This window comes from Aulostomus chinensis, chromosome 20 (genome assembly GCF_037954235.1).
Source record: "Aulostomus chinensis isolate RoL2024-O1b breed Wild chromosome 20, RoL_Achi_v1.0, whole genome shotgun sequence".
In the NCBI taxonomy this organism is placed as follows: Eukaryota; Metazoa; Chordata; class Actinopteri; order Syngnathiformes; family Aulostomidae; genus Aulostomus; species Aulostomus chinensis.
This window is the reverse complement of record NC_141339.1, coordinates 23,752,073-23,776,780: the sequence shown is the minus strand read 5'-3', so window position 1 is coordinate 23,776,780 and position 24,708 is coordinate 23,752,073. Positions and strand designations below refer to the sequence as shown.

The 24,708-nt window shown below is 50.9% G+C and overlaps 3 protein-coding genes across 11 annotated transcripts; 2 read left to right on the top strand and 1 right to left on the bottom strand.

Moving 5' to 3' along the window:
• The first annotated feature begins 1,778 nt into the window (after positions 1–1,778).
• On the top strand, positions 1,779–7,001 carry asb2a.1 (ankyrin repeat and SOCS box containing 2a, tandem duplicate 1). 4 transcript variants are annotated; one of them, XM_086188713.1, is made up of 10 exons: positions 1,779–2,600; positions 2,979–3,373; positions 3,649–3,759; positions 3,843–4,012; positions 4,085–4,240; positions 4,349–4,594; positions 4,709–4,880; positions 4,958–5,537; positions 5,645–5,798; positions 5,960–7,001. In XM_086188713.1, the coding sequence occupies exons 2-10, from the start codon at positions 3,018–3,020 to the stop codon at positions 6,097–6,099; spliced, it is 2,085 nt and encodes a 694-aa protein (XP_086044839.1). In that variant the 5' UTR covers positions 1,779–2,600; positions 2,979–3,017; the 3' UTR covers positions 6,100–7,001. The 4 variants fall into 4 exon arrangements, with proteins under 4 accessions (XP_086044839.1, XP_086044838.1, XP_086044837.1 ...); XM_086188711.1 differs by having other exon boundaries at positions 1,780–2,321; XM_086188712.1 differs by having other exon boundaries at positions 1,779–3,373.
• Positions 7,002–7,402: 401 nt separating this feature from the next.
• On the top strand, positions 7,403–20,085 carry ppp4r4 (protein phosphatase 4, regulatory subunit 4). 5 transcript variants are annotated; one of them, XM_086188709.1, is made up of 25 exons: positions 7,404–7,975; positions 8,087–8,180; positions 11,096–11,169; positions 11,804–11,906; positions 12,021–12,168; positions 13,093–13,166; positions 13,306–13,412; positions 13,614–13,721; positions 13,804–13,925; positions 14,007–14,129; positions 14,554–14,693; positions 15,286–15,405; positions 15,613–15,690; positions 15,931–16,014; positions 16,183–16,591; positions 16,731–16,878; positions 16,956–17,100; positions 17,235–17,273; positions 17,363–17,434; positions 17,513–17,576; positions 17,653–17,730; positions 17,919–18,009; positions 18,424–18,485; positions 18,564–19,110; positions 19,800–20,085. In XM_086188709.1, exons 2-25 carry the CDS (start codon positions 8,088–8,090, stop codon positions 19,843–19,845), a joined length of 3,075 nt encoding a protein of 1,024 aa, XP_086044835.1. In that variant the 5' UTR covers positions 7,404–7,975; position 8,087; the 3' UTR covers positions 19,846–20,085. The 5 variants fall into 5 exon arrangements, with proteins under 5 accessions (XP_086044833.1, XP_086044835.1, XP_086044834.1 ...); XM_086188708.1 differs by having other exon boundaries at positions 8,084–8,180; XM_086188710.1 differs by having other exon boundaries at positions 7,406–8,180; positions 16,183–16,356; positions 16,457–16,562.
• A 104-nt stretch (positions 20,086–20,189) lies between these two features.
• Positions 20,190–23,604, bottom strand: LOC147243356 (protein Z-dependent protease inhibitor-like). Of its 2 annotated transcripts, XM_086188716.1 has the most exons (7): positions 23,483–23,570; positions 22,963–23,008; positions 22,548–22,850; positions 22,182–22,475; positions 21,666–21,939; positions 21,425–21,572; positions 20,190–21,301 (listed from the first exon to the last, which is right to left on the bottom strand). In XM_086188716.1, exons 3-7 carry the CDS (start codon positions 22,834–22,836, stop codon positions 21,113–21,115), a joined length of 1,194 nt encoding a protein of 397 aa, XP_086044842.1. In that variant the 5' UTR covers positions 22,837–22,850; positions 22,963–23,008; positions 23,483–23,570; the 3' UTR covers positions 20,190–21,112. The 2 variants fall into 2 exon arrangements, with proteins under 2 accessions (XP_086044842.1, XP_086044841.1); XM_086188715.1 differs by lacking the exon at positions 22,963–23,008 and having other exon boundaries at positions 23,483–23,604.
• Between the last annotated feature and the right edge of the window lie 1,104 nt (positions 23,605–24,708).

The window sequence follows — 24,708 nt, the reverse complement described above, 5'->3', positions numbered from 1 at the left end:
CCACCAGTAAACACCAGACTGGTGGAGGTTCAGTTCTACATCAGATCCACCAGTAAACCCCAGACTGATGGAAGTTGGAGGTTCAGGTCTACATCAGATCCACCAGTAAACACCAGACTGGTGGATGTCGGAGGTTCAGTTCTACATCAGATCCACCAGTAAACACCAGACTGGTGGAGGTTCAGTTCTACATCAGATCCACCAGTAAACCCCAGACTGATGGAAGTTGGAGGTTCAGGTCTACATCAGATCCACCAGTAAACACCAGACTGGTGGATGTCGGAGGTTCAGTTCTACATCAGATCCACCAGTAAACACCAGACTGGTGGATGGTGGAGGTTCAGTTCTACATCAGATCCACCAGTAAACACCACACCGGTGGATGGTGGAGGTTCAGTTCTACATCAGATCCACCAGTAAACACCACACCGGTGGGTGTCGAAGGTTCAGTTCTACATCAGTTCTAGTCAACCCATGGGCAGCAGCGTTCTGGACCAGCTGGAGAGTCTTTAGGGACTTATTAGTCCAGCCTGGTAGGAGGGAGGTGCAGTAATCCAGCCTGGAAGTGACAGAAGCAGGGACTAGTTTTTCTGCATCTTCTTGAGCCAGGATGTGTCTGATCTTAGCGATGTTACGTAGATGGAAGAGGGCGTCCTGGAGGTTTGTTCCATGTGGATCATTGATGAGTTCAGCTGTGTGTCGTCTGCATAGCAGTGAACATTAATGGAGTGTTTCCTGATCATGTGACCTAGAGGAAGCAGGTACAGGGTGAAGAGGACTGGTCCAAGCTCAGACCCTTGTGGAACACCAGAACTGACTGTAGTGGTTCAGAGGAACCATCATTAACTAGTACCAACTGAGATGACCAAGTAAATATGACCTGAACCAGTTTAGTGTGGTTCCTTTAATACCAGTGACAGGTTCCAGTCTCTGTAGAAGGATACGGTGGTCAATGGTATCAAAGCTGCACTGAGATCTCATCAGACCAGCACAGAGACCAGTCCCTCATCTGGTACCAGTAGGAGGTCACTGGTACCTTTGACTAGTTCTGTTTCTGTGCTAGGATGAACCTGGAACCTGACTGAATCCTCCAATCAGCTGTTGCTGTGGAGAAGTCCCAGAGCTGTTTAGCAACTGCTTTCTCCAGAACCTTGGAGACGACAAGAGTCTGAGGAAGCCTACAGAGCTGGAGGAACCAGGAGATGACCACCTCCTGTTGGTGGAGGAACCAGGAGATGACCACCTCCTGTTGGTGGAGGAACCAGGAGATGACCACTTCCTGTTGGTGGAGGAACCAGGAGATGACCACTTCCTGTTGGTGGAGGAACCAGGAGATGACCACCTCCTGTTGGTGGAGGAACCAGGAGATGACCACCTCCTGTTGGTGGAGGAACCAGGAGATGACCACTTCCTGTTGGTGGAGGAACCAGGAGATGACCACCTCCTGTTGGTGGAGGAACCAGGAGATGACCACCTCCTGTTGGTGGAGGAACCAGGAGATGACCACCTCCTGCTGGTGGAGGAACCAGGAGATGACCACTTCCTGTTGGTGGAGGAACCAGGAGATGACCACCTCCTGTTGGTGGAGGAACCAGGAGATGACCACCTCCTGTTGGTGGAGGAACCAGGAGATGACCACTTCCTGTTGGTGGAGGAACCAGGAGATGACCACCTCCTGTTGGTGGAAGAACCAGGAGATGACCACCTCCTGTTGGTGGAGGAACCAGGAGATGACCACTTCCTGTTGGTGGAGGAACCAGGAGATGACCACTTCCTGTTGGTGGAGGAACCAGGAGATGACCACTTCCTGTTGGTGGAAGAACCAGCTTTCTATTTCCTCACAGTTTGACCCAATAAGCTCCTGATGTTCCTGGCGCTCCTGATGTTCCTGACGTTCCCAGAACTCCTGAATTTCCTGATGTTCCCAGAGTTCCTGGAGCTCCTGATGTCCCTGATGGCGCCTGTGTGTCGTCTTGTAATCTAAATCACCAGGGGAACTTACTGAGTGTGCAGACTCTAGTTTTTTATGCTGGAACCAGAGATTTTAACCCCTTTCATTCCGTTCCGCCCTGGACCAGGAGGCTGGACCTGTACCTGGACTCACCTGGTCGGACCTGAGGCTCTCCAAGCTAAACTGGAGTCACAGCGCCATCTGCTGGACTCAGGAGCTTCTGGACTGCAGCTTCACTCTCCATGTCATCGCAGAGTGAGTTATGGAGGACAAGCGCTTAAAATAGCCACCGAGTGACCCTGACAGCTGACTCCTTTACAGCCCGGACCGGGGACGCACGTGTCGCTGACAGGAACCGTTGGACTCCTCGGTGAGAGCCGTTAACGGTTGGACAGGGTCCGGTTTGTTGACGTGAGAAGCTGCGAGTGTAAGAGCCCGATAGTTTAGTCGGACCCGCTACGCAATGTGATGCTAATGATGATGATGATGACGATGATGATGATGCGTGCGTGCGTGCGTGTTTGTGCGTGTGTTTTTGTGTGTGTGTGTGTGACTGGTTCGCAAACCAGTACGACGACACGCTCGCTCCAGTTTCGCCCTCTGATCGGGCACAGACTCGGTCACGTGTTTACGGGAGCGCATCAGAATCGTGAGTTTCAACAAACAAACACTGAAACGTTACTAAATCAGTCCCGTGGTGTCATGTGACCCAGTGACCCCAAATTAGCAGCAGGTGTTATGACTATGTTCAGTTGTGTGACGTCATCTCTCTTTCATGAGCCTGCTCCTCTTTTGTGTGGTCCTGAGTTTTCATGCTAAATTCAAGTGTTTTAGCCTCCATGTCACGTGACCTGTGCGACTATAAAAAGGGGTGTGTTTGATTTATCACCACCAGTAAAAATATCTGGTACTGAATCTGAGCTCCTGGGTCACGTGGTACCTACTGAAACAAAAACAAACCCAATCTGGCGGGTGTTTGTGGCGTGGAGGGGAGGCGGAGCCCAGCAGCTGACGTCTCTTGCTTCAGTCTTTGCAGTGACCTGAGCCTGGACCTCACCGCTCCACCATGGCAGCACCCAGCGTCTCCACCATGGGGTTCGAGGATTATTCTCTGTACAGTAATCTGAGTGATGACGAACTGCTGCAGCTCGCCATCGAGCGCAGCCTGACCGACGCCCACCAGAACACTCCCACCGACCCCGACATGCCTCCAGACCGAGCAGACGGCAGCAGGCAGAACCCTGCAGATAGAAACAACAGCTCCGAGAGCCCACCTGCGGCCCCAACCGCCCCACGCTACAGGTCCCGCAATGCACCTGCGGCCCAGGCCGCCGTAGGCTACAACTGCCACAATCCACCTGCAAACGACGCCGTGGCTCACTACAGCTCCCCAAACCCCCCAAGCCAGAAGCCTCCGGACCCGTACGTGACCTCACCTTTTTATCTACTTGTGCTTCACAGCATCTTTATCGACAGTGATGGCGCCGAAACGTTCTCGGTTTGGGTTCTAAAGGGTTTTAATCACATGAACACCAGCTGGAACACTGAGCCCAGACGCTCCCGAATGTGAAAGAATGTCTGATCAACACGCTTGGTGCCATCAGACTGGCTGTGCTCTGATTGGCTGTTTTCTGATTGGCTGCTCTCTGATGGTCGTTCTCTGATTGGTCGTTCTATGATTGGCTGTTCTCTGACAGGGCGACATTTGACGGGACAATCAGTTGCTTCATGACTGGTTCGGGTAAGAGGATGGTGGCTTACCGCAAGCACGACGGCACTCTGGTCCACCTCGCTCCAGAACCTGAGGAGTACGGTTGTTGGTTCTATACGTGTAAACGCCTGCGTCAGGTGAGGCAGACAGGTGATTGGTTGATGGGTGTTTTCTCTGCAGGGAGGAGGAGCCTCTGTTTAAAGCGATCCGTGTGGGTGATGTCAGCACAGTCAAAGCTTTGACGTTGCGTCCAGGGACGAACCTGATGATGCCGAGCAAACCGGGCTGGCTGGCGATTCACCAGGCGGCGTTTTATGGTCAGGAGCTCTGCCTGAAAATTCTGTTGGCAGGTAAATATTTACGCCACATCTGGGACATCCATGATTGATCAGCAGCAGACGGGGGTGTGCTCTTGTGACCAGCTCAGCCAGGGATGGTCAACAAGAAAACCGAGCGTGGCGAGACGGCGCTGATCATCGCTGTCGGCAAGGATCGGCTGCCATGTGCTCAGGTGCTGCTGCAGCATGGAGGCGACCCCGACATGCCCAACAAGGATCGCGAGACGCCACTCTACAAAGGTGACTGCGACGTTTACCTGTGTTCCTCTATCACCCGGTTACCTGATCAGGGTTCTCAAATCTTCGGCTGCATGAACAAACGTTGACGAACTTGTTTTTCCTCTGCAGCCTGCGAGAAGAACAACCCCGCGATGGTGGCGATGCTGCTGAACCACGGCGCGATGGTCAACACCCACTGTCACCTGGGTTGGACCGCCCTGCAGGAAGCCGTGTGCCGGGACAACATTGAAATCTGTGAGATGCTGCTGAAGGCCGGAGCCAAACACAACCTGTGCAACACGTTTGGCATCTCGCCGTTGTTCACCGCCGCCCAGAGCGGGCAGATCTCCACGCTGCGCCTCCTCCTCAAACATGGTACGCAGATGGAATCGTGTGATCATGTGACGGCGAGCTGTTACTAGTAATCACTGCTAAGTGATTGAGGCAGTTACGACCATGACCCTTGACCCCTGACCTGTTCCTCTGCAGGTGCTGACATCAATAGCGAGGCTGCTGATGGAGCAACGGCGCTCTATGAGGCGGCTAAAAACGGACATGAGGAGATCGTGGAGCTTCTCCTCTCTCAAAAAGCTGATCCCAACAAACCAGGCAAAACCGGATTATTACCGCTTCACATCGCCGCCCAGAGAGGAAGTGACACGTAGGCACGCTGATCACTGCGCACCTGGTTTTATCTGCACATGAGGTTCATGTGCTCTTCTTGTTTTCCTTTTCCAGGATCGTGTCCATGCTGATGGCGGCTACCAGCAAGGCCAGAGTCCGCCGGACCGGCATCAGCCCGCTGCACTTGGCCGCTGAGCGGAACCGTGACGATGTCCTGGAGACCCTGATAGAGGCGGGGTTTGACGTCAACGCTCAGCTGTCTCACGAACGCTCCAAACTATACGAAGACCGACGGAGCACGGCACTCTACTTCTCCGTCATCAACAACAACATTGATGCTACCCGCATGCTCCTGGAGGCGGGCGCCGACCCCAACCTGGATGTGTTCCGTCCACTGATGGTGGCAGCGAGGCTAGGCTGCATCCAGACTGTCACGCTCCTGGTGGAGCATGGCGCCGACATCAACGCCAGCATCCCCACGCACCCCACCACCTTTCCTGCCATCTACATGTTCTCTATGAAGTACCTGCCCATGTTCAAATACCTGCTGGACAACGGAGGCCACGCCCTTTCCTGTTTCAACTGCGAGTATGGCAGTGGGCCGCACCCACCAATCAAAGCCAGCCGAACCCAGAGGGCGGACCTCCGCTACAATGACAGAGAACCGCCGCAGAACAACCACCGAGGCGTTCAGGTGCTGCAACTCTGTCGGTGAACAGCATCGCTCCGTGAAACAGTACGTTACTACAAATTGACGGTTCCGCGTGTGATTGACAGCTGTGATTGTGCTCTGATTGACAGTTCTGTGAGATGATATCTGCCCCAAACATCTGTCGGTGGGCAGGACCGATCATTGACGTCCTATTGGACTACGTTGGCCATGTGACACTCTGCTCCCGACTGTCAGAGCACCTGGACAGCTACCCTGACTGGAGCAGCATCAAGGAGAAAGCAGGTGATACATTCATATTCCTGTTGGCTCCGCCCAGGACACAACAACAACAACAACAACAACAACAACAGCAATGATGGTTATAATAATAACTAATAACTATAATGATAACTTGCTCCCAGTAACTCACCCAGTTGATTCCCAGTCACTCTCTCGTCCTGCAGCTCCTCCGCGGCCGCTGCTGCAGCTCTGCAGGTTGCAGGTCTTACATCTGGTTGGACGCCGGCGGCTGAAGAAGTTGCCACTTCCTGGAGGTCTGATCCGCTTCCTGAAACACCAGGAAGTAATGGAGGATGCCTGGTGAAGGGCGCCACCTATCAGCTAAGACTGGAAATAGAATAGTATTGATTATTGATGGCCATTCGACTTGCAGGCTTCTCTGACATGAGGAAATACAAAGTGTGTGTGTGTGTGTGTGTGTGTGTGTGTGTGTGTGTGTGTTCCCTCTCTGTTAGCCGGCTAGCTTGACCTTCTGGCGCCAACATTAGCAGCTTCACACATTGAGCTCTCCAGGAAGTTCCCCCTCTGCCTCTCATGTTCGGGGTTCGTGTGGGGGCGAGAACCCTGGGAACGCGCGAGCGTGTTGGGCTCAGCTGAGATCAAATGAAATGGCAACTCTCTTAGTTGATACTGATTTTCCTTGTTCCTATGAACGCGTGTGGCTTCTCGTTGAACATCCACAGGTACATCAGTTTATTTGTCATGTGTTAAGAGTTTCAGAGGAAAAATCCTGGAAAAATCCAGGAAACGAACTGGAAAGAATGTGTGTGAATGGTGTGTGTTTCCCTTGAGACAGGCTTGTAGCTGGAAACTAACTGTTGTGACGATGCTTGTTTTTATACTTCAATGTATGAGCTTGAAATAAATTTAATTCTAAATGTGAGAACAGACTTTGTTGTTGTTGGCCCCTCCTTGCTTCATGCCAGCCGCCACGTTCAGACTTGGAAACCCCAGACATTCATCCTCCATGTTTGCCTGCCAATGTGCCAGGATGTTTCACCCCAGCAGATTTTTTTGCCTCTCACGGTTTCTACAGTTGTTTTGTTTTTTTTTTTTAGAGAGACAAATGTCCCACATTTAACATTCTGTTTGAGTAATTAAAAATAAAATACATGGGTTTAGTGCACAACTGTGGAACTGCAAATGAAAAGAAGATTTCAACCTCTAAAATTCATCTGATCGTCCTTTTTCCTGACATTTTTTACCAAAAATCCGTTCGAATTGAAATGTTCAAACTTCTTGTCACAGCCAAAGTTAATAAATGCAATCAATGTAAAGAAACTGATGAAGAAATGTAATTTGTTTCAAAAGCAAAGGTTTTGTTTGATTGAAAGTCCTCATTTCAGTTTAATTCGGTACCTTGAATGTTTTCCTGCTAATCTTGTGACTGAGGATGTGAACGTTATTGCTTGGTTGAGTCTGTGTCCTGCAGTGTGGAGCCCATTTTACTCCCTGATAGTTCACTTGTATCACTGAAACTGGTTTTCATGGTGTCTGACACTGGTCGGGGGGCTCAGCAGGAGCCCGGAAGCTCTGATCCTGGACGCGCCCCTGTTCTGCTACCGATGAGCGAAGCAACCGGTTCTACAGTGACGTTCCGCAGGACACGACGAGCCCTCAAAATAGCCGGATTCTGATGAAGTGTGAGCCGTGGGGAGGTCCGGACCTGCGCCGGAACTGAGAACGAAGCTGTTGGTGTGATATTTTTGTGTGTTTCCAACTTGCATCGTTTTCCAGATCGAACAGTGAAGATATAAACCTTGGATCGGTCAATTTGTCAAAGGAATCTGGCTTTACGTCACCCCTCCTCCTCCTCCTCCTCATCCTCCTCCTCCTCCTCCTCCTCTTCCTCCTCTTCCTCCCCCGGCTTTGGCTCGGGGTCCGCGCGGTTGACGGTGGCTTCTGCTGCCTGCTGCTCCATCTAACTGGGACGTTTATTCAACAGATGTGCGCCAGCAAAGTGGAGATCTCACTGAAGGAGACGCAGCTTGGGGGAGTCGCTGAGCGCCGAATACACCAACTGGTGGAGCTCATTCTTGAAGTGCTCCAGCTTCGACCTCTGGCTGAGCTTTTTAATTCGTGACGGGCTAATAAGTGTTATAATATTACTATTTTGAACGGAGTCTGGCGTGACGCCCCCTCCGCCCCGGACAGATCGAGCAGGGATCGCCTTGGAAACGGTTAGTGACAGGTCCCTCCTCCTCCTCTCTCTCCTCCTCGCATCAGGGATGGTCGCTCCTCACATCTCCCACTAATAACTAGTATCCAAACTGGGACATGTTCTCCAGCAGAATGACTGGAAACCAGTCCAGCCTGGTGTGCGCACAGCTGGAGGAGCTGCAGGAGCTGGCGTTCATCGAGAGGCCCATCCGCAGGAGTCTCAAGGTAAAGCTCCTGTCTTCTCACGTCTCATTCACCAGCTCCTGTGGAGCTGGCCGCCACTCAAACACACGAAGAAGAAGTGAGGGTGAGGGTGAGGATGAGGGTGACAATCTGACATGTTAGACGTGGGAGGAAGATCACCAGACTCCATGCAGGAAGCGGAGGGGAGACCCGCAGCATGACGCAGTTTCTGTCTCTCTGTCCGTCTGCAGGGAGACAGGAGGACAGACATGTTCTCCTCTGAGTCCGCAGCCGCGTCACTAATCAATCAATACCATCGATACCTCCGGAATCACCTCCGGTGGCTTCACGTCATCGAATCCAGATGCTGCAGCTGTTTGGAATGAGTCGACACAACAAGTTACCGATCATGAATGATCAGATCAGGAACAGTTAATATCAGTTATGTAACGCTGATGAATGTGAGGACAGACGCCTGAAACATGACTAACAAGCCAGAGGCTCGGACTGGACCCCCCCCCCCCCCCACACACACACACACACACACACACACACTCAGAAGGGCCAGAACACCAAATGTGATCCAGCGTCACTGGTCGACCATCAAATATATCGATCCATAACTGATTAATTATTACAACAAGAATTCCATTTGTAAATGTCTGACATGTTTATTTTCTTTTTGTTTTGCTCATTCTCACAAGTCTTGTTTTGTTTTTTCATTCATGCATTTTGCCAGTTAGTCAGTATTACATATTTTTGTAATTTCATATTTTTATGCTCTGATAAATTTGCTTGTTTGATTTTAAAACAGGAAAAATATTAAATTAGATCTTCTGCAACAGCGTCATATATACATATATGTATATATATGCATATATGTATATATATATACACATATATATGTATATATATATATATGTGTGTGTATATATACACATATGCATATATATATGACTTTTTGTTATAAAAATGTTGTGTGTTATGAAGGTGTGTCATTTTCTTTGAGCTTGTCATCTAGCAAGTGTTGCTACATCTGTCAATCAAATCTGAACATTTTGGATGGGCGGAGCTTGTTGACATGTCCATCATCATCATCATCATCATCATCATCATCATCTTCATCATCATCTTCATGACTCTGAACTGATCGACTGATCACTGATGTTTCATTTCCTATGATTCAGATTAGATTTGATTGATTAGAGATGAGTAGATGACGACGATGATGATGATGATGATGATGATGATGATGATGATGATGAAGGACAGCAGCAGGTGCCGTCTCAGCGCGAGGCGTGTCATCTCAGGGTTCACCCCAGCAGCACTGAGGAACCTGATGACTCCAGGGGACCTGAGCAGTGAGACCAGGTTTTATTCCTCGTGTTTCCGGCAGCTTCTCCTTTCCTGCTTCGATTCATAAAATGATGAAAAGACAGAGATGTGATGATCTTCTGATGCCCCCGCTGCTGCTTAGGGGGCGGGGCTTGTGGTGAAGTTGATGACGCGAAGGGGGCGTGGTCTGTGGGGTTTTCTTATGGGAGAAACCCAGACGTCATGACGACGCAGACACACACCCCCTTCTCCTCCCACATTCACACACATACACTCACAGAGGCGGAGCTTATAGATTGAAACCAACTGATCACATGACTGCATGAGTGTGTGTGCGTGCGTGTGTGTGTGTGTGTGTGTCACTCTGCTGTGATGTCATCCTGGTGATATCTACATCACGTCTGTCAGGACATCCTCCAGCTGGTGGAGGCGAGTCTGCAGAGGCAGCGAGACGTCGTAGAACCAGACAGTAAAAATATATCATATATGTATGATATTATATTAGTATTAATATGTAAGGATTTATAAACGATCCTGGTTTACATCTGCAACAAAATAATCCACATTTTAAATTTCTTTTGACTTTTTTAATTAAAAAACTTTATTTTCCATTTTGAGTCTTGATCTATTTTTATCTAATTTTCTTTAAATGGGGACATTTTCACAGCAGCTCCGTCCTGAGGGGACACAACAAACATGCTGCACATCAGTGACTCTCAGTCAGAGTGGGACATTGTGGTCGTTCAGAGCGAGTGACCAGCTCAGCGTCTGCACTTGCATTACTGGACTGGTTTCCATCCAAATGTTTTGGGAATTTGAACCAAATTTCTGGAAACTCATCATAAAATACAGCAAATTGACTCCAGTTTCCATCCACTGGGTGAATATGAGGTGTCAAGCAAGAATAAGCACTAGGTGGCGCTCGAATTCTGCGACTGTCGAGGCGTTTGAGTGTCGTCTGCACACGAGCGCAGCAGCAGGGGAAGCTTGAGTGTTTCTCTTTGTAGCGCCGTAAATTCTTCAGTCCCTGAAAGCATCGTTGCTCGCGAGCAGGAGTTTTGTTCACGTTCAGAACGCCGAGATGGAAGAACGGAGGCGCTGATCTGCTGATCCACTCGGTTCCATCAAGAGAACCTAAGAAATAATGGTACCGAAACTTGATGGCAGCTGCCTCACAGCTCAGGGACGCTCAGGTTACCCGACCAGGCAGCTGGACTTCAAGATCCCATGAGAGACATCTGGTCAGGCTTCAAGCTCTGTACGTCACGTGTGTGCCATCAACAAAAGCAGTTTAATCCACTCAGCCTCCTGGGGGCGTGGGGGCGTGGCTTAGCTAGGACAGCAATGACGGCAGCTCCTTAAGAAGCTAGCATAGATGCTGCTAGTTCTGTTGGAGATGGAGAGATGGAACACGAGCGTTCGTTGCCCTGGCTGGCGGAGGTCATGCTCACCACGGTTCATCCAATCACCAGATTCGATGGACGACTTCCAAGAACTGGCAGCAGCAGCAGAACAATGTTCTGATACGAATGTTAAAAAAGTTCATATCATCTCTGAAATGGGAGATCAGTCGTGTCTCAAAAGGTCAATTCAGTGACAAAAGTTTGATTGTTTCCTGTCAGACAGCCGAGGAGATCGATCAGCTGACTGTGGACGAGGACCTGAACGACATCGAGAGAGCCGTCTACCTGCTCAGGTAAGAGCCGAGCAAAGGCCTGACACCAAATACGGTCTAAGTCTTTGAAATAAAACAGAGAGAAGGTCCACTGGCCTGGGCAGCGACTTCCTGTGTCCTCAGAAAACACCGGAATACCTAAGACAGAGTTTGTCAGCCAGACAAGTCTCTTTCTTTACAGTTTAACCGGGGAATCAGACAGTTCCTCCTTCCCTCTGAGCCAGAAACGTCCGGGCTAATTAAGGTAATCATCCTGCGGTCGGCGCCGAGGCTCTGAACTAGTTCACTGAACTCATTCAAAGTCTGGACTGAAACATGCTAGAGAACCAGGACTGAACCTGCAGGACCTGATGGAACTGGTCCTCCATCTGAACTGGACCGCACAAAACTTCGTCTCTGACTGTTTAACTTGGTCCTCATGGTTACAGCCTTTCTTCCGTATATCAGGGGCTTCACGTTTTCAGGTTCTGGAACACCTTGCGTCTTCAAATGTCCACTGGGACACTGAGACTGGATCAGTGATGAACTGAAAATGTTTCAGGGGTTAAAGGTTGCTGCGACAGGCACACATCACAAGCGCATGATGCTCATTGTGGCCTTGTGAGGACGCCGTCTGTCCCCCTCCTAAACGCTCCTCTGTTTGTCCTCGGGTTAGTGTGGGCCAGGAGGTGCAGAGAGCCAGCGTCATCAGCAACCTGCCGAGTCTTGTGCGTCAAAATCCAGCTGAGACTTTCCGCCGGGTCGTACCAAAGGTTCGGGTACGTACACACAGCCACTTCTTAACGTTTTCATTTCATCGCCACACTGTATGAAGACATGATGGGGCCAGGTGCATCACCCAGGTGACCTGTCTTTCTGCACGTCTGTTTCAGGAGGTCCTCAATGGGGCTGGAGCTGAAATCCAGCTGGTGGCTGCAGCGTCATTCTTAACCATCCTACAGGACGACATCATCCTGATCCACACCCACACCTACTCCATCCTGAAGATCGTCCTGGCCCACCTGAATCACCGAGACGCAGGTAACACCAGCCGAAACACAGACACACAGGTGACGCCACCTCAACCACAGACACACAGGTGACGCCACCTGAGCCACAGACACACAGGTGACGCCACCTCAACCACAGACACAAAGGTGACGCCACCTGAGCCACAGACACACAGGTGACGACACCTCAACCACAGACACACAGGTGACGCCACCTGAGCCACAGACACACAGGTGACGCCACCTCAACCACAGACACACAGGTGACGCCACCTGAGCCACAGACACACAGGTGACGCCACCTCAACCACAGACACACAGGTGACGCCACCTGAGCCACAGACACACAGGTGACGCCACCTCAACCACAGACACACAGGTGACGCCACCTGAGCCACAGACACACAGGTGACGCCACCTCAACCACAGACACACAGGTGACGCCACCTGAGCCACAGACACACAGGTGACGTCACCTCAACCACAGACACACAGGTGACGCAACCTGAGCCACAGACACACAGGTGACACCACCTGAGCCACAGACACACAGGTGACGCCACCTGAGCCACAGACTCACAGGTGACGCCACCTGAGGCACAGACACACAGGTGACGCCACCTCAACCACAGACACACAAGTGACGCCACCTGAGCCACAGACACACAGGTGACGCCACCTCAACCACAGACACACAGTTGACGCCACCTGAGCCACAGACACACAGGTGACGCCACCTCAACCACAGACACACAGGTGACGCCACCTGAGCCACAGACACACAGGTGACGCCACCTCAACCACAGACACACAGGTGACGCCACCTGAGCCACAGACACACAGGTAACGCCACCTGAGCCACAGACACACAGGTGATGCCACCTGAGCCACAGACACACAGGTAACGCCACCTGAGCCACAGACACACAGGTAACTGGTAACTGTTTGTTGACAGTGGTGAGCAGCGCCTGGCTGGAGACTCTGCTGTCAGCGATCAACACTCTGCCTAAGGAGACCATCAAACAAGAGGTACCCATGATCCGTATCAATACTTTGAACCAGGGTTTGGGAACGATCTGATCAGTAGGGTTGATAAGTGATTACTTCCTCTCCTCCCACATGGATGTTCTTGCTCAGTTTGTCTGTCTCTACCTGTCTGTCTCTCCAGGTGCTGAACCCTCTCCTCCATCAGTCTCCGCTGTCTCACTCTCTTCAGGCTCGCTTGGCCAACTGCCACATTTTGGGGAACGTGTCATGCAAGTTTGACTCCCACATGTGAGAACGTGTCCTCCACACTCTACATCATATGTGTCGATGAAGACGTAGTATTTTGGTGTAGTTGTGAAGAGACGGGTCACACCAGCTAGTCCGAACATCCAAGTGTGATGTCATCAAGACTAATCTTTCAAATTAACCTCTAAATGTTGGTACAACCAGCCCCTGGTATTACGTCCCACCCTGTCTGTCTTCGGTCAGAGTGAAGAAGGAGCTGCTTCCATTGGCTCGTTCCTTGTGTCAGGACCCAGAGTTTGAGGTCCGAGCCTGCATGTGCCGTCAGCTGGAGAACATCGCCAGGGCAACCAGGTAAACGTCCCCCGACAATGAGGACAAGCAAACAGAAAGCAAACGTCCTACTGTGGTGAGTTGTCCTCCGTCTGTCCCTCAGGGTAGACGACACCAGGATGGAGCTCCTGCCTGAGCTGGTGGAGCTCGCTGGAGACGAGGAGAGCAGTGTCCGCCTGGCTGCCTTCGACACCATCATCAACCTGATGGAGTTGATTGACAGCGGTGAGTCATCAGCAGAGTGAGAAGAGGTCGAGCTGAAGTGAGTGACTTCAGGTTCTAACGCGGATCCCCGTCTCCACCCAGATGACAGGCTCCATGTTGTGGTTCCCTTGGTGATGTCCGTGTGCGAGGTGTCTTCACAGGCAGACGAAGCTGTCCTGGCATCTTTGTCCTTCCAGTTTGGGAAGCTTTGCAGTGGATTGGCAGGTGAGGCTCGACTCTGATGTCACTGATGCAGATTATGTTGTTGTTTTTTTTCCACATTCCAATCAGTTGACAAACATTCCAAGATTTGCTGCCTTGCCCTTCGCTAAAATTCATGACCCTGAGATCAGAACTTACAAACCCGAGATAAACTGGTGCCAGAGGAGACAGCAGTTCCAGCGATGGAATGGCAACTTTTGGAAAAAAGACACTGGACCTGGACCAGAGAGACAAAGCCCAAGTTCACAAGTACCAGAAGACCTAGCCTGTGAGTGGGGGATGTAGCCAGACACCTGCTACCAAGGAGAGGCGTTATTCAATCTTCCTTTGGAAAGCTGATGTGTCTCTGACAATTCCTGGTATATCTGACGAATCCTGGTATATCTGATGAGTCATGGTTTATCTGATGAGTCATTGTTGTGTTCAGGCTCCCTGTCAGACGAGCAGAAAGGCCGGTTGCTGCAGAGGTTTAAGGTGCTGTGTGTTGCTGGTCTGCAGACTGAAGGGAACCAGCCTGACGTGAACGAGACGACGCTAATTCGCTGCAACTGCTGCTATAATCTGCCGGTACACAACAGCCACACAGCGACCCACAAAACCCCCAGTCACAACACAGTGTGGTTTCCATTTAATTGTCAAGAGAGGAGGGAGGGAAGAACTCAGGAAGGAAATAAAACAGGCTGTGTGATGGTGCCAGAGGATGGCAGCGATTCTGAGAAACTGGAGGGTTTTTGTTTCCATCGCAACTTTTGTGATGCGATGCTTCAACATCAGCAGACGTTGATGGAAACACACCATGTGACGCACAGCAACGCATCAGTTACCGAGCAGATCCCATCAGGGTACCTCGATGCACATTTATAGATATCGCATCAGAAAAGGCTCGTGGAAACTGAAAAAAAGTCAGACTTGAGGAGCTTTTTTTGCTTTTTTCGACAAAGTAAAAGCACAAAACAGACGATGGAAACTGCTTAGATAAATAAACTCTGATGTACAGAGTCTTTAACTCACATGACTAACCAGCATGACTAGTCAGGTCCAACACTAGCTGGTGCCTCAGGGCAACTGCAGCTCAGACACATGTAATGCGCATTTCCTTCTTTGAGGAGTGACTTGACTCTGACTCTCTCTCTCTTTCTCTCTCTCTCTCTCCTTGCAGACGATGGTGTCTTTTGCTGACCCAGCTCACTTCCTGTCTGAGCTCTATCCGTCTTTCTCTAGTCTCTGTTGTGACCCAGAGGTCAGCGTTCGGCGAAGTGCTGCGGCCAGTTTCCATCAGGTCCGCTATGACATCTTCAGCTTGTTCTTACCAGGGGGGGAGCTGAACTAGTAGTTTGTTTTGTTAACGCTGGACAGGTAGCCGCCCCCACCCTGGGACCTTCATTCAGTCTAAACCAGGCGTGACCTCAGCGCCCTGATGCACTGTAACCTTCTGTAGTGATGATGATGCTATGACGGCTCCTCCTCTGTTGCTGATTCCTGTCAGGTGGTGAAGCTGCTGGGTTCTAATGTTTCACTGGTCCACAAAGAGCTCCTGGTTCTGCTACAAGATGACGCGCTGGAGGTGAGAGGCCACGCCCATCATTGACCTGCGTGACCAATCACGATGAACTTACGAGTGGAGCCTGATGTGTTCTATCATATCAGCTGGTGTTTCTTTTTTTTCTTTTTTATCTGCAAAGCAAATCTGCTGGTTTGTTTTTGTTCATGTTTAAATCATGTTCTTATTTTTTCAGTCTTAACACGGAGCTTCTGGTTCCACCACTGCGTTGTACGTCCTGAAGCTTTTTTTGCTCTTTTTGAGGTGTTGGACGCTTTGATGAATCACCTGGAGGAAACTCTGGAGGCGGTTCTGTCTAGAGGAGAAAACCTAACACTAGACAACAAGGTGAGAAATGAAAACTAGATTCTCTGTGTTTTCCTGCGGCTCCAAGGCCTCTCCGGATCCTAATCAGCGTTCCTGTTCATCATGTCCTTCTGTGTTATATGTGTTCTCCTGTGGTTCCTCGGTCTTCTCCTACCTTCTCTCCTGACGTTTCCGTATGGTCCTAATCAGGTCCCGGAGCTGCTGTCGGCTCTGCTGCTGGCGGAGCAGAAGGTGGGATGCTCCCTGCGCTGGCGGTTGCATGAGAAGCTGTTGCAGCGCTACAGCTGCCTGGCCAGACTGCTGCCCGGAGAACTGCTGCACCAGAGCTTCTCTCCCCGCATCTTCATCATCCTCACCACCAACGTCAGCAGCACACGGCATGGCACGAGACAATGCTGCACCAATTATCAGATGGGCAACGGAAACAGACAGGTAACCTCTCCCCTGGTTGCTATGGTTACAGAAGGTGCTGCCGGTGCAGAAAGAGGCAGCTCGGACGTTCTGCACGTTCCTGCGCTACAACCGCAAACAGGAGCAGCGTCAGGAGATGATGGAGCGACTGATCCAAGGTCAGAAGTCTCTGGTCCCACAGTCGCAGGTGCTCTGTATGTCACATCACATATGAACAGGTGTTACCTTTTGAAATCCGTCACAGTCCTCAAGACAGACAACCGGAAGTGAATCGTGTCCAAGATACAGAACTGTTTAGAGATGAGCTGGCTAACTGTGTTCCGCAGATCTTGCTCAGGGGCGGAGTTACTGGAACCGTCTCCGGTTCCTTGACGTCTGTGAAACGGCCAATGAGATTTTCTCCAAAAAATACTTCAACAAACACTTCCTGATCCCAGCGCTGGAGCTGGTCCATGACCCCGTCGCCAATGTCAGGTAGGTCTGCCCAGTGAGGCAGGTAGCACCTGTCTTTGTGACATCTGATCTAACGCACCTGCTCACCTGTCTGTCAGGTACAAGCTCTGCCAGCTGATGCCCAGGTTACATTCATCGCTGCGTCTGCCAGCGGACAAACAGCTTCTGCAGCAGCTCGACTTCTGCGTCCAGAAACTCCTCTGCACAGAGAAAGACAAGGACGTGGTGGCTACCATCCGCAAGGTAAGACCTTTACCACCTGTGCCATCCAGAGACCAGCCAAGACCTGCTGGGTGCTCACCCAGCTAGCTGGTTAGGCTACTGGTTGGTTCTTGATGAAATGAAGGCTAATGAAGGGTGTGCATCATGTTTTCCAGACAGTGTTGGAACTGGACAAACTGGACCTCACGGAGCCTGTAAGCAGCCAAGGGAACAGCAGAAGTTCCTGCTGAGAGCTTCATTCTCCTCCAGTAACCTCTGCTGGGTGTCTTTTATGTGTTGGCAGTTTCACAAGAGGCATGAAAAGGATTTATTGGACCAGAAGAAAGAGAAAGAGGAGACTCTGCTGCTGGAGATGGTGAGTCCAACCCTGACCGTTTGTCTCCCGTCTGAATCACTTCCTGTCTTGTTTTAATGGCGTCTCCTGTGTCGTCAGGAACAGCTGGAGCGTCAGCAGAGCGAAGGCAAACTCAACTCTGAGAAACACGCTGAGAGGAAACGTGAGGAATATTTTATTTCTGAGTTGGGAACTTTTGAATTAATTTCATTTATTCATAATAGCTTGTTTTCCACCAGGAAGAGACAGTAAGGCAAACCTGTCTGCAACCAAATCCATGTCCGTGTCCTCATCTGGAACTGTGGTGTCCTCATCAGGTAAGATGGAACTGCATCCATCTCCATCACTCACAGGGAAATATTCGATAGGTACTACAGACTATACTATATGTACTATATATATATTCAATAGTACTGTAGTTTGGGGCAATCGTGAGGTTCTCTACGCTGAGATGAATCCATGAATGTGGAAACATGCTGCTGATGATAACATCTTCTCTGTGCAGGTAAAGAGATGAGGAGGGCCAAACTGTCCAGGAGTCGATCCCTCAGCAGTCAGCCGACGACCTCCAAACCCGCCAACTCAGACAGGACTCAGTAAGACCTCCTTCCACTTTCATTTAACTTCACCTGCAACCTGAAGTTTCTCAGGTGCGACGGAGCCAATCAGGAGTGATGTGGGTTGTGGTGGACTGTCACGAGTCCCTCCTTCAGGCAGGGAGCTGGTGGACCCTGGACCTCTGTGCACACCCTGAACAGGGAGGGATCTCATAGGGTTGTCAAAGTTCACGATCTGGAGCCTGAAACCTCTGATATGTACCATCACTGGACTGGGCACTAACAACCTTTCTAATGTGGTGGACTGGTCCCTGGTTCCCAGTGGTGCACTTGGGGTCGGTCCAGACATCAGCGGTGGTTACAGGTCCACATGAAACAGGTAGATTAGCGTTAAGTTCCTGAAGACTTTCATCTGCAGGTTTACGCACGTGTGCGTCTGGTTCTGTGTTTCAGGAAAGTGAAAGAGCTGAGCAGTTCTTCTGGACCTGGGAAGCCGTCCATGTCTCAAGGCAAAGGTACTGCCCACATACATAGACCTGGTTCTGTCTAGAGTCCCATGTCAGTGCTACTCTCACATCACTACCTGTGTTTAGACAATTCCCTGAGGACTGCTCACTTCACCATGGCAACACAGTCCACCTCCTCCATGCCGGTCCTAATCCGCAGCAACACCACCAGCCTCCTGGACAGGACCAGTTCAGCAGAACACAGAAGCAGTTCGATTGACCAGAGAGACCATAGGACCAGTACCATCGACCATCGGAACAATATGATGGACCAAAGAACCAGTAATGGAGACCACCGAGACCACAGGGCCAGCACTATGGACCACAGAGACCACAGGAGCAGCACTATGGACCACAGAGACCACAGGAGCAGTACCATTGACCAGAGAGACCACAGGGCCAGTACCTTGGACCACAGAACTAGTACCATGGACCAGAGAGACCACAGGACCAGTACCTTGGACCACAGAACTAGTACCATGGACCAGAGAGACCACAGGACCAGTACCTTGGACCACAGAACTAGTACCATGGACCAGAGAGACCACAGGACCAGTACCTTGGACCAGCGCAGTAAATCAATAGACCAACGCAGTAGCGGGGTGAAGGACAGCCAGTCCAGAAAGCTATCAATGTGAGTTCTAGCTGCTAGTACAACCCATGTGGTTCTTACGGGTTGGGACCTCTTACCCGGTTTCTAGAGTGGCCCTTAGTCGAGGTTCTCCCCGAGCCAATCGGTGGGTTCTCGAGCAATTGGAAAGGCAGCCAATCACCTGAGGCCACTGCCAGCTATGGCGAGGTGGTCTCAGGTGATCCCTGATGGCAACAAAATCCCTCCAACACGGTTATCAAACGGGATCCAGAAGACCTCCGGGGACGATCCCTGGAGGATCAAAAAAGTTAACTTTTATTCTTTGTAGCTGTACTTGTTCTCTCGTTAAGATCCGGCCTGGTTCTGGTCTACTGAAGCCTGGTTTCCCTGCAGCACTGATTGAGCTGCTGTTTAATTCCATTTGATCCCTGGTTTATTTGTTGGGGCTTTGAGTCTGGCGTCGTTCCAGCTTCATCTCGTTTGACGTGCAGTTTCGATCCTTTAATTAGCTTTGATCCGTGACGATCAGCTCTGGCTGAGCTCTTGGTCCTTGTTCACGTTTTTGACGCTTCCTTCCTGGTTACTCGTGTTTTGAACCCCATCGCGGTTTGGGACAAACTTTGTGTTTTGGTTCAACTTGGAATCCACCCGGATCTGAAGATTCACTTTGTGTGCTCAGTTTTTCGTAGTTGAAACTTATGTTGTTTCCTCTCTTATTCTTTAATTAACAGAAACAGGAAGTCAAACTCTTTCAGTATACAGTCAGGACGAGAGTGATGATGTCATCATACCTCCACTGGGCCATCAGCCAGTCAGCAGTCAGGGAGTGGTTTCCATGCCGACGGCAGCTTCACAAGGCTTCAGGACATTACCCACAATGCAACAGGACGTCCATCTCTGCCTTACAGTCACCAACAAAGAAAGACATTAAGAGTCTGACTTCTATCTGTGTCCACTGAGCACTGTGTATTCTAATGATCTCATCCTGTCACCTGATTGGTCCAGTAAACTCCACATACAAACTGCTGGTGTGTTCTTATTGGCTGGTTAGAAATACGAGGTCAGTGTTCCTGGACGTGAAATGTCATGCTGCGTGTTAAACAGTGAAGGTGCAGTACACAGGTGGTACACAGTGTGTATTCAACACAATATATGTAGAAACACATCAAAACAAAGAGCAGCGAAGGTCACATGGTCATCATCCAACCAATCGGAGGTTACATGTGTCAGTCATACAGGAGTCAGAGATCTGTCGTTACATTCGTTACTTTTTTTTAAATACAGACAGTGCAAGTACAGGTTGCTACACTACAACTTCTAATAATAGTACTGCATATATCGCATGTTGGGGTCATGCTGCACCATGTCAAAATTTCTCATAATTTGGGGGTTTAATGACGTCAGAGTGATCACCAGATCCCCGTCCTGTTGGATCGACTAGGAGGTCGAGTGAATCTGCCGCTGAGCCTGAGAATCTAAAATGTCGGAGCTGGTTAGTAGAGAGGAAACGTGGCTGAGCCGCAGCCGAGAACAGCCGGCTGGTAATCACCTTGCAATGTTGTTATCTCGAGATCGCGCTATTGGATGCGTTGCCTCCAGATGACGTGAGGTCATTTCCTAAAGATAAAGTTAGTCCAGGTTATTTTACGAGTTATTTAACCTCCAGACAACAAACATCCGTTACCGCAGAAAAACACGTCCAGTCATCACGAGTCAATGCTTCGGGATCGGGAGATAATGGCGTTAAAAGAGTAAATGACTGTACATGGCATCCGTGGCGTTGACATACCAACATCTGTGGAGCGACTGTGTCATCCTGTTGCCATGACGACTGCCAAGAGCAAGATGACGAGGAGAAAATCAAAAGCAGCTCAAACAGACGTTTAACATGCTAGCGGTTAGCCTGACACATCTGGTGTCAACAAACACAAACAGAATCGAAACACAAAAACAAAGTGGGTTAAAATTGATGGTACATCGTATATCTGACAGTGACAGTAACTGGGGGGGCGGGGCTGAGTGACGGCTCAGACAAACGCAATCTTTATTTCTTGGTGGGGTCGACCACTCGGCCCATCAGCAGCACGCTGCCAGTCGTCTGCTGGTAGACGACGAAGAGGAAGGGCCTGTTGATGGTGAGTCGAGGTGGAGGACTGGAGAAGAGGGTGAGAGCCCCGTCGGAGGCAACGCCGCCGCTGCTCTCGTCCACTGACACCACAGCTTTATGGAAGACCTGCAGACAGGTGGAGCAGGTGAGGTCAGAGGCCATCTGTTGGCTCTCAGGTTACAGCAGCACAGAAACATGAGCCCAGGAGGGAGGGCGATACTCCAAATCAAATGAAAACTTCTGTTTCACCTCCGTCAGTTTCAGGCCTGCAGCTTCACCCATGTGGCGGATGTCAGCACCGTCCTGAAACACCTGGGTGATGTCCAAAGTCTGCAGGACGTCTCTCAGGGAGTAGGAGTGCTCCATCAGGAAGCGAGGAAGCTGCACCTCCAGCTTCCTGTTTGCACGACAACAAATAAAACCAACAGAGGAAACACCTGAGACGGAGAAAAGGAAGGGCGGAGGGAAGGAAGCAGGAGGAAGGACTCACGTCTTCTTCAGCTGGCCGATCCACGCCTTGATCTTGTCTTCGGTGACATTCTCTTCGATGGTCGTGATGTCCACGTTCTCGTCAGGAAACACAACCAACATAGCTGCCCCGTCTGCCATTGGAAGCTTCAGCACGCCGGCTTTCAATGGCCGGTCGTACGCCAGGAAGTACTTCCCAGCCCTGAACATCATGGGCACCATGACAACGTGATACTTGTCTACATAGAAGCGCTCGTCCTGAGTGAGGCTGGAGTTAAAGGGTGGGTCGAACATGGCTGGAAGAGAGAGGAGAGGTTCTCATGTTAACTGGCCACGCCTCCTGACACCTTCATTGTTGCATGGCCCCGCCCTCGGACTCGTGACCGCTCAGGTGATCAACATGGCCCTGCAGCGCCGGAGTGATGTCACTCAGTGGTCAAGAACACTCCCAAAGGAAATGAGAGAATCACACCAACTTCCTGTAACCCCTCAGAGGGTGGGGCCATGTAACACCTGAAAGCTGACAGGTAACACGTACTCTTGTAGGAGGCGGCAGTGGCGAGCAGAAGCTGGGTCAGGGGCTCCAGTTTGGTTACCAGGAACTGAATCTGGTCTCCCGCCTGTTCCTGGGCCCAGGTGTTGATGGAGTCAATAGCTTCCAGCGGAACTGCGTAGGACAGGCTCTGAAGGTTCCCGCCGTACTTGGTCTTGACCAGGTCCAGGTAGGTCTGTGACAGCTGGATGCCCTCGGCGGGGAGGATGGCCACACCCTGTTTGAGGTTAACGCCTCCATTCTCCTGACTAATGATGGTCAACAGGCTCTGAAACAGATCTGAGAGGACGAGAGGCGTTTAACCTCCACGTCAACGCACAAATCCTGATAGAAGCACGGAGCCGGACCCACCTGGGACGGTCTGGGGATCCACTCCGGTCAGACTGAGTCCCTGCAGCAGCTGGTCCTGGGTCTGTTCGCTTGTGGCACTCATCAGTGCAGAAAGACCCGCAGCCAGCGTGAACGGTGACAGGAAGATGTTGTCATCCGTGCGGCTGGCGACACTCCGATAGAGCCGGGAGGCGAAGTCTGCGTACCTGTTGCTCAGGTCCTGAACCGGGCCGTCGACGGCGGCCTGAGAGCAGACCAGACCCAGGAGGGCAAGCACGCCGACCACCGACGGACCAATGGAGGGAAGCATGGTCTTACTGGCCCCTGGGGGGGGGGGGGGGGGGGGGGGGTGACAAGAGCACAAACATGACCTCACCAGCACATGTTGATCAGGTGAAGTCCAGCAGGTGTAGAACCCACAGAACAGCAGTCCTACCTGAGGTTCTACACTTGCGGGGACAGAACAGCCTGGCGTTCACCCCCTGACAGACACAAGCAGTTCTCAGAAAAAACAGCCGCTGATGTCACGGCCTCTCCAGAGGAGAACGACCGTTCAGAACGTTCCGTCCGAGAACCCGAGCAGGGCTGGAACAGAGCATCCTGTCCTCGCTGACGTGTTTCTGATTCAATGATCACAAGCTGATAGGACAACGCTGACAAGGTAACAGAACCTCATCAGTGACATCAGACATCCTGTCTGCTGGGTCACGCCCGGAACCGTCAGGTGACGTCACCAGCTTGCATGTGACGGGATGATTAACCTTTAATTTGTACAGGTTTCTTTGAATGTTATTTTACAGCATTTAGAGTTTGGGATATTTTTTTCGATCGTCACTGATCAGCTGCTTGGAGATAAACAACCCTTTTGCTGGCGGCGTCCGTGACGCAGGATATTGATGATGTATTGATGAGCTAGACAACGATCAGCGGATGCAACCGGAAATAATCAGACCAACCTTCAGGAAGCGTCTTCACTTTCTTCAACGAGGTTTTTAGATCAGAAAAAAATAACGTCCTTCTGCTGCGAAGCCTCACGAGCCCGCATCACCGTCAAGCGCCGATCTGCACCGGAAACAACACGGCGTTTTCCTCTATCTTTCTTTTCAAAGTAAAAGCGCCTCACTACAATAATGGCAGCTCCCCAGAATGAAAGGTCCAATCGCGGAGGAAAATTCTTCTTCTACCATCAAAGTCCTCAACAATCAGGCTCCTTCATCCCTGACAGAGCTCCTAGTCCCCTATGATCCAGCTAGAACCCTTCACTCCCAGGATGCAGGGTTCCTGCTGGTTCCTAGAGTTCTAACAGTTGAACGGAGCCAGAACCTTCAGCTATCAGGCTCCCCTCCTGTGGAACCGTCTCCCAGTTTCAGTCCAGGACCCAGACCCCCTCTCTAGGTTTAAGAGCAGACTTAAGACCTTCCTTGTTGATCAGGCTTACAGTCAGGACTGCTTAGGCTGGCCCTTAGATCTGCTGCTATAGGCTCAGACTGCTGGGATCTCCCATGATGCACTGGGCTTCTCTCTCCTCCTCCTGTCCTCAGACGTGTTACTAACTCCTCTTTGTCTCCCCTCATCCCAGATCCTGGTGCTGCTGGAGGAGGCTCCAGACCTGAAGAGGCTCCAGCTGCCACCCGTAGCTCCACCTGCTCACGTCCCTGTCTGTCCATCTGTCCCTCCTCCTTTCTCTCTCTCTTTATCTCTGTCCCTCTCTTTCCTTCTGTCTCTCTGTCTTCCTCCATTCTCTGTCCATCAGTCTCTCCTCCTTTCTCTCTGTCCCTCTCTCTCCTTCTGTCTCTGTCTTCCTCCATTCTCTGTCTTTGTCTCTGTCCTGCTCTCTCTCCGTCCCCACTGATCCTGGATCTGCTCCACCTTCCTGCTGGTAAAGGAAGGTTCTGGTGGCTGCTGTTGCAGGATGTGCTGCTGATGGAGAATTGTTGGGTGGAGGTTCATTGAAGGAGGGAGGTGCTGGACCTGCTCTACTTGGACAGAGTCAGGACAGAACTTTGGTTGGGGTTTGGTGACACACAAATAAACCTGACTTGACAGCGGCGTGGCTCAGAGGTAGAGTGGTCGTCAAGTCACCCAAAGGTTGTGGGTGTGATCCTCACTTCCCCCGGTGACCATGTCAAAGTGTCCTTGAGCAAGACACTGAGCCCCGAACTGCTCCTGATGAGTAGGGAGG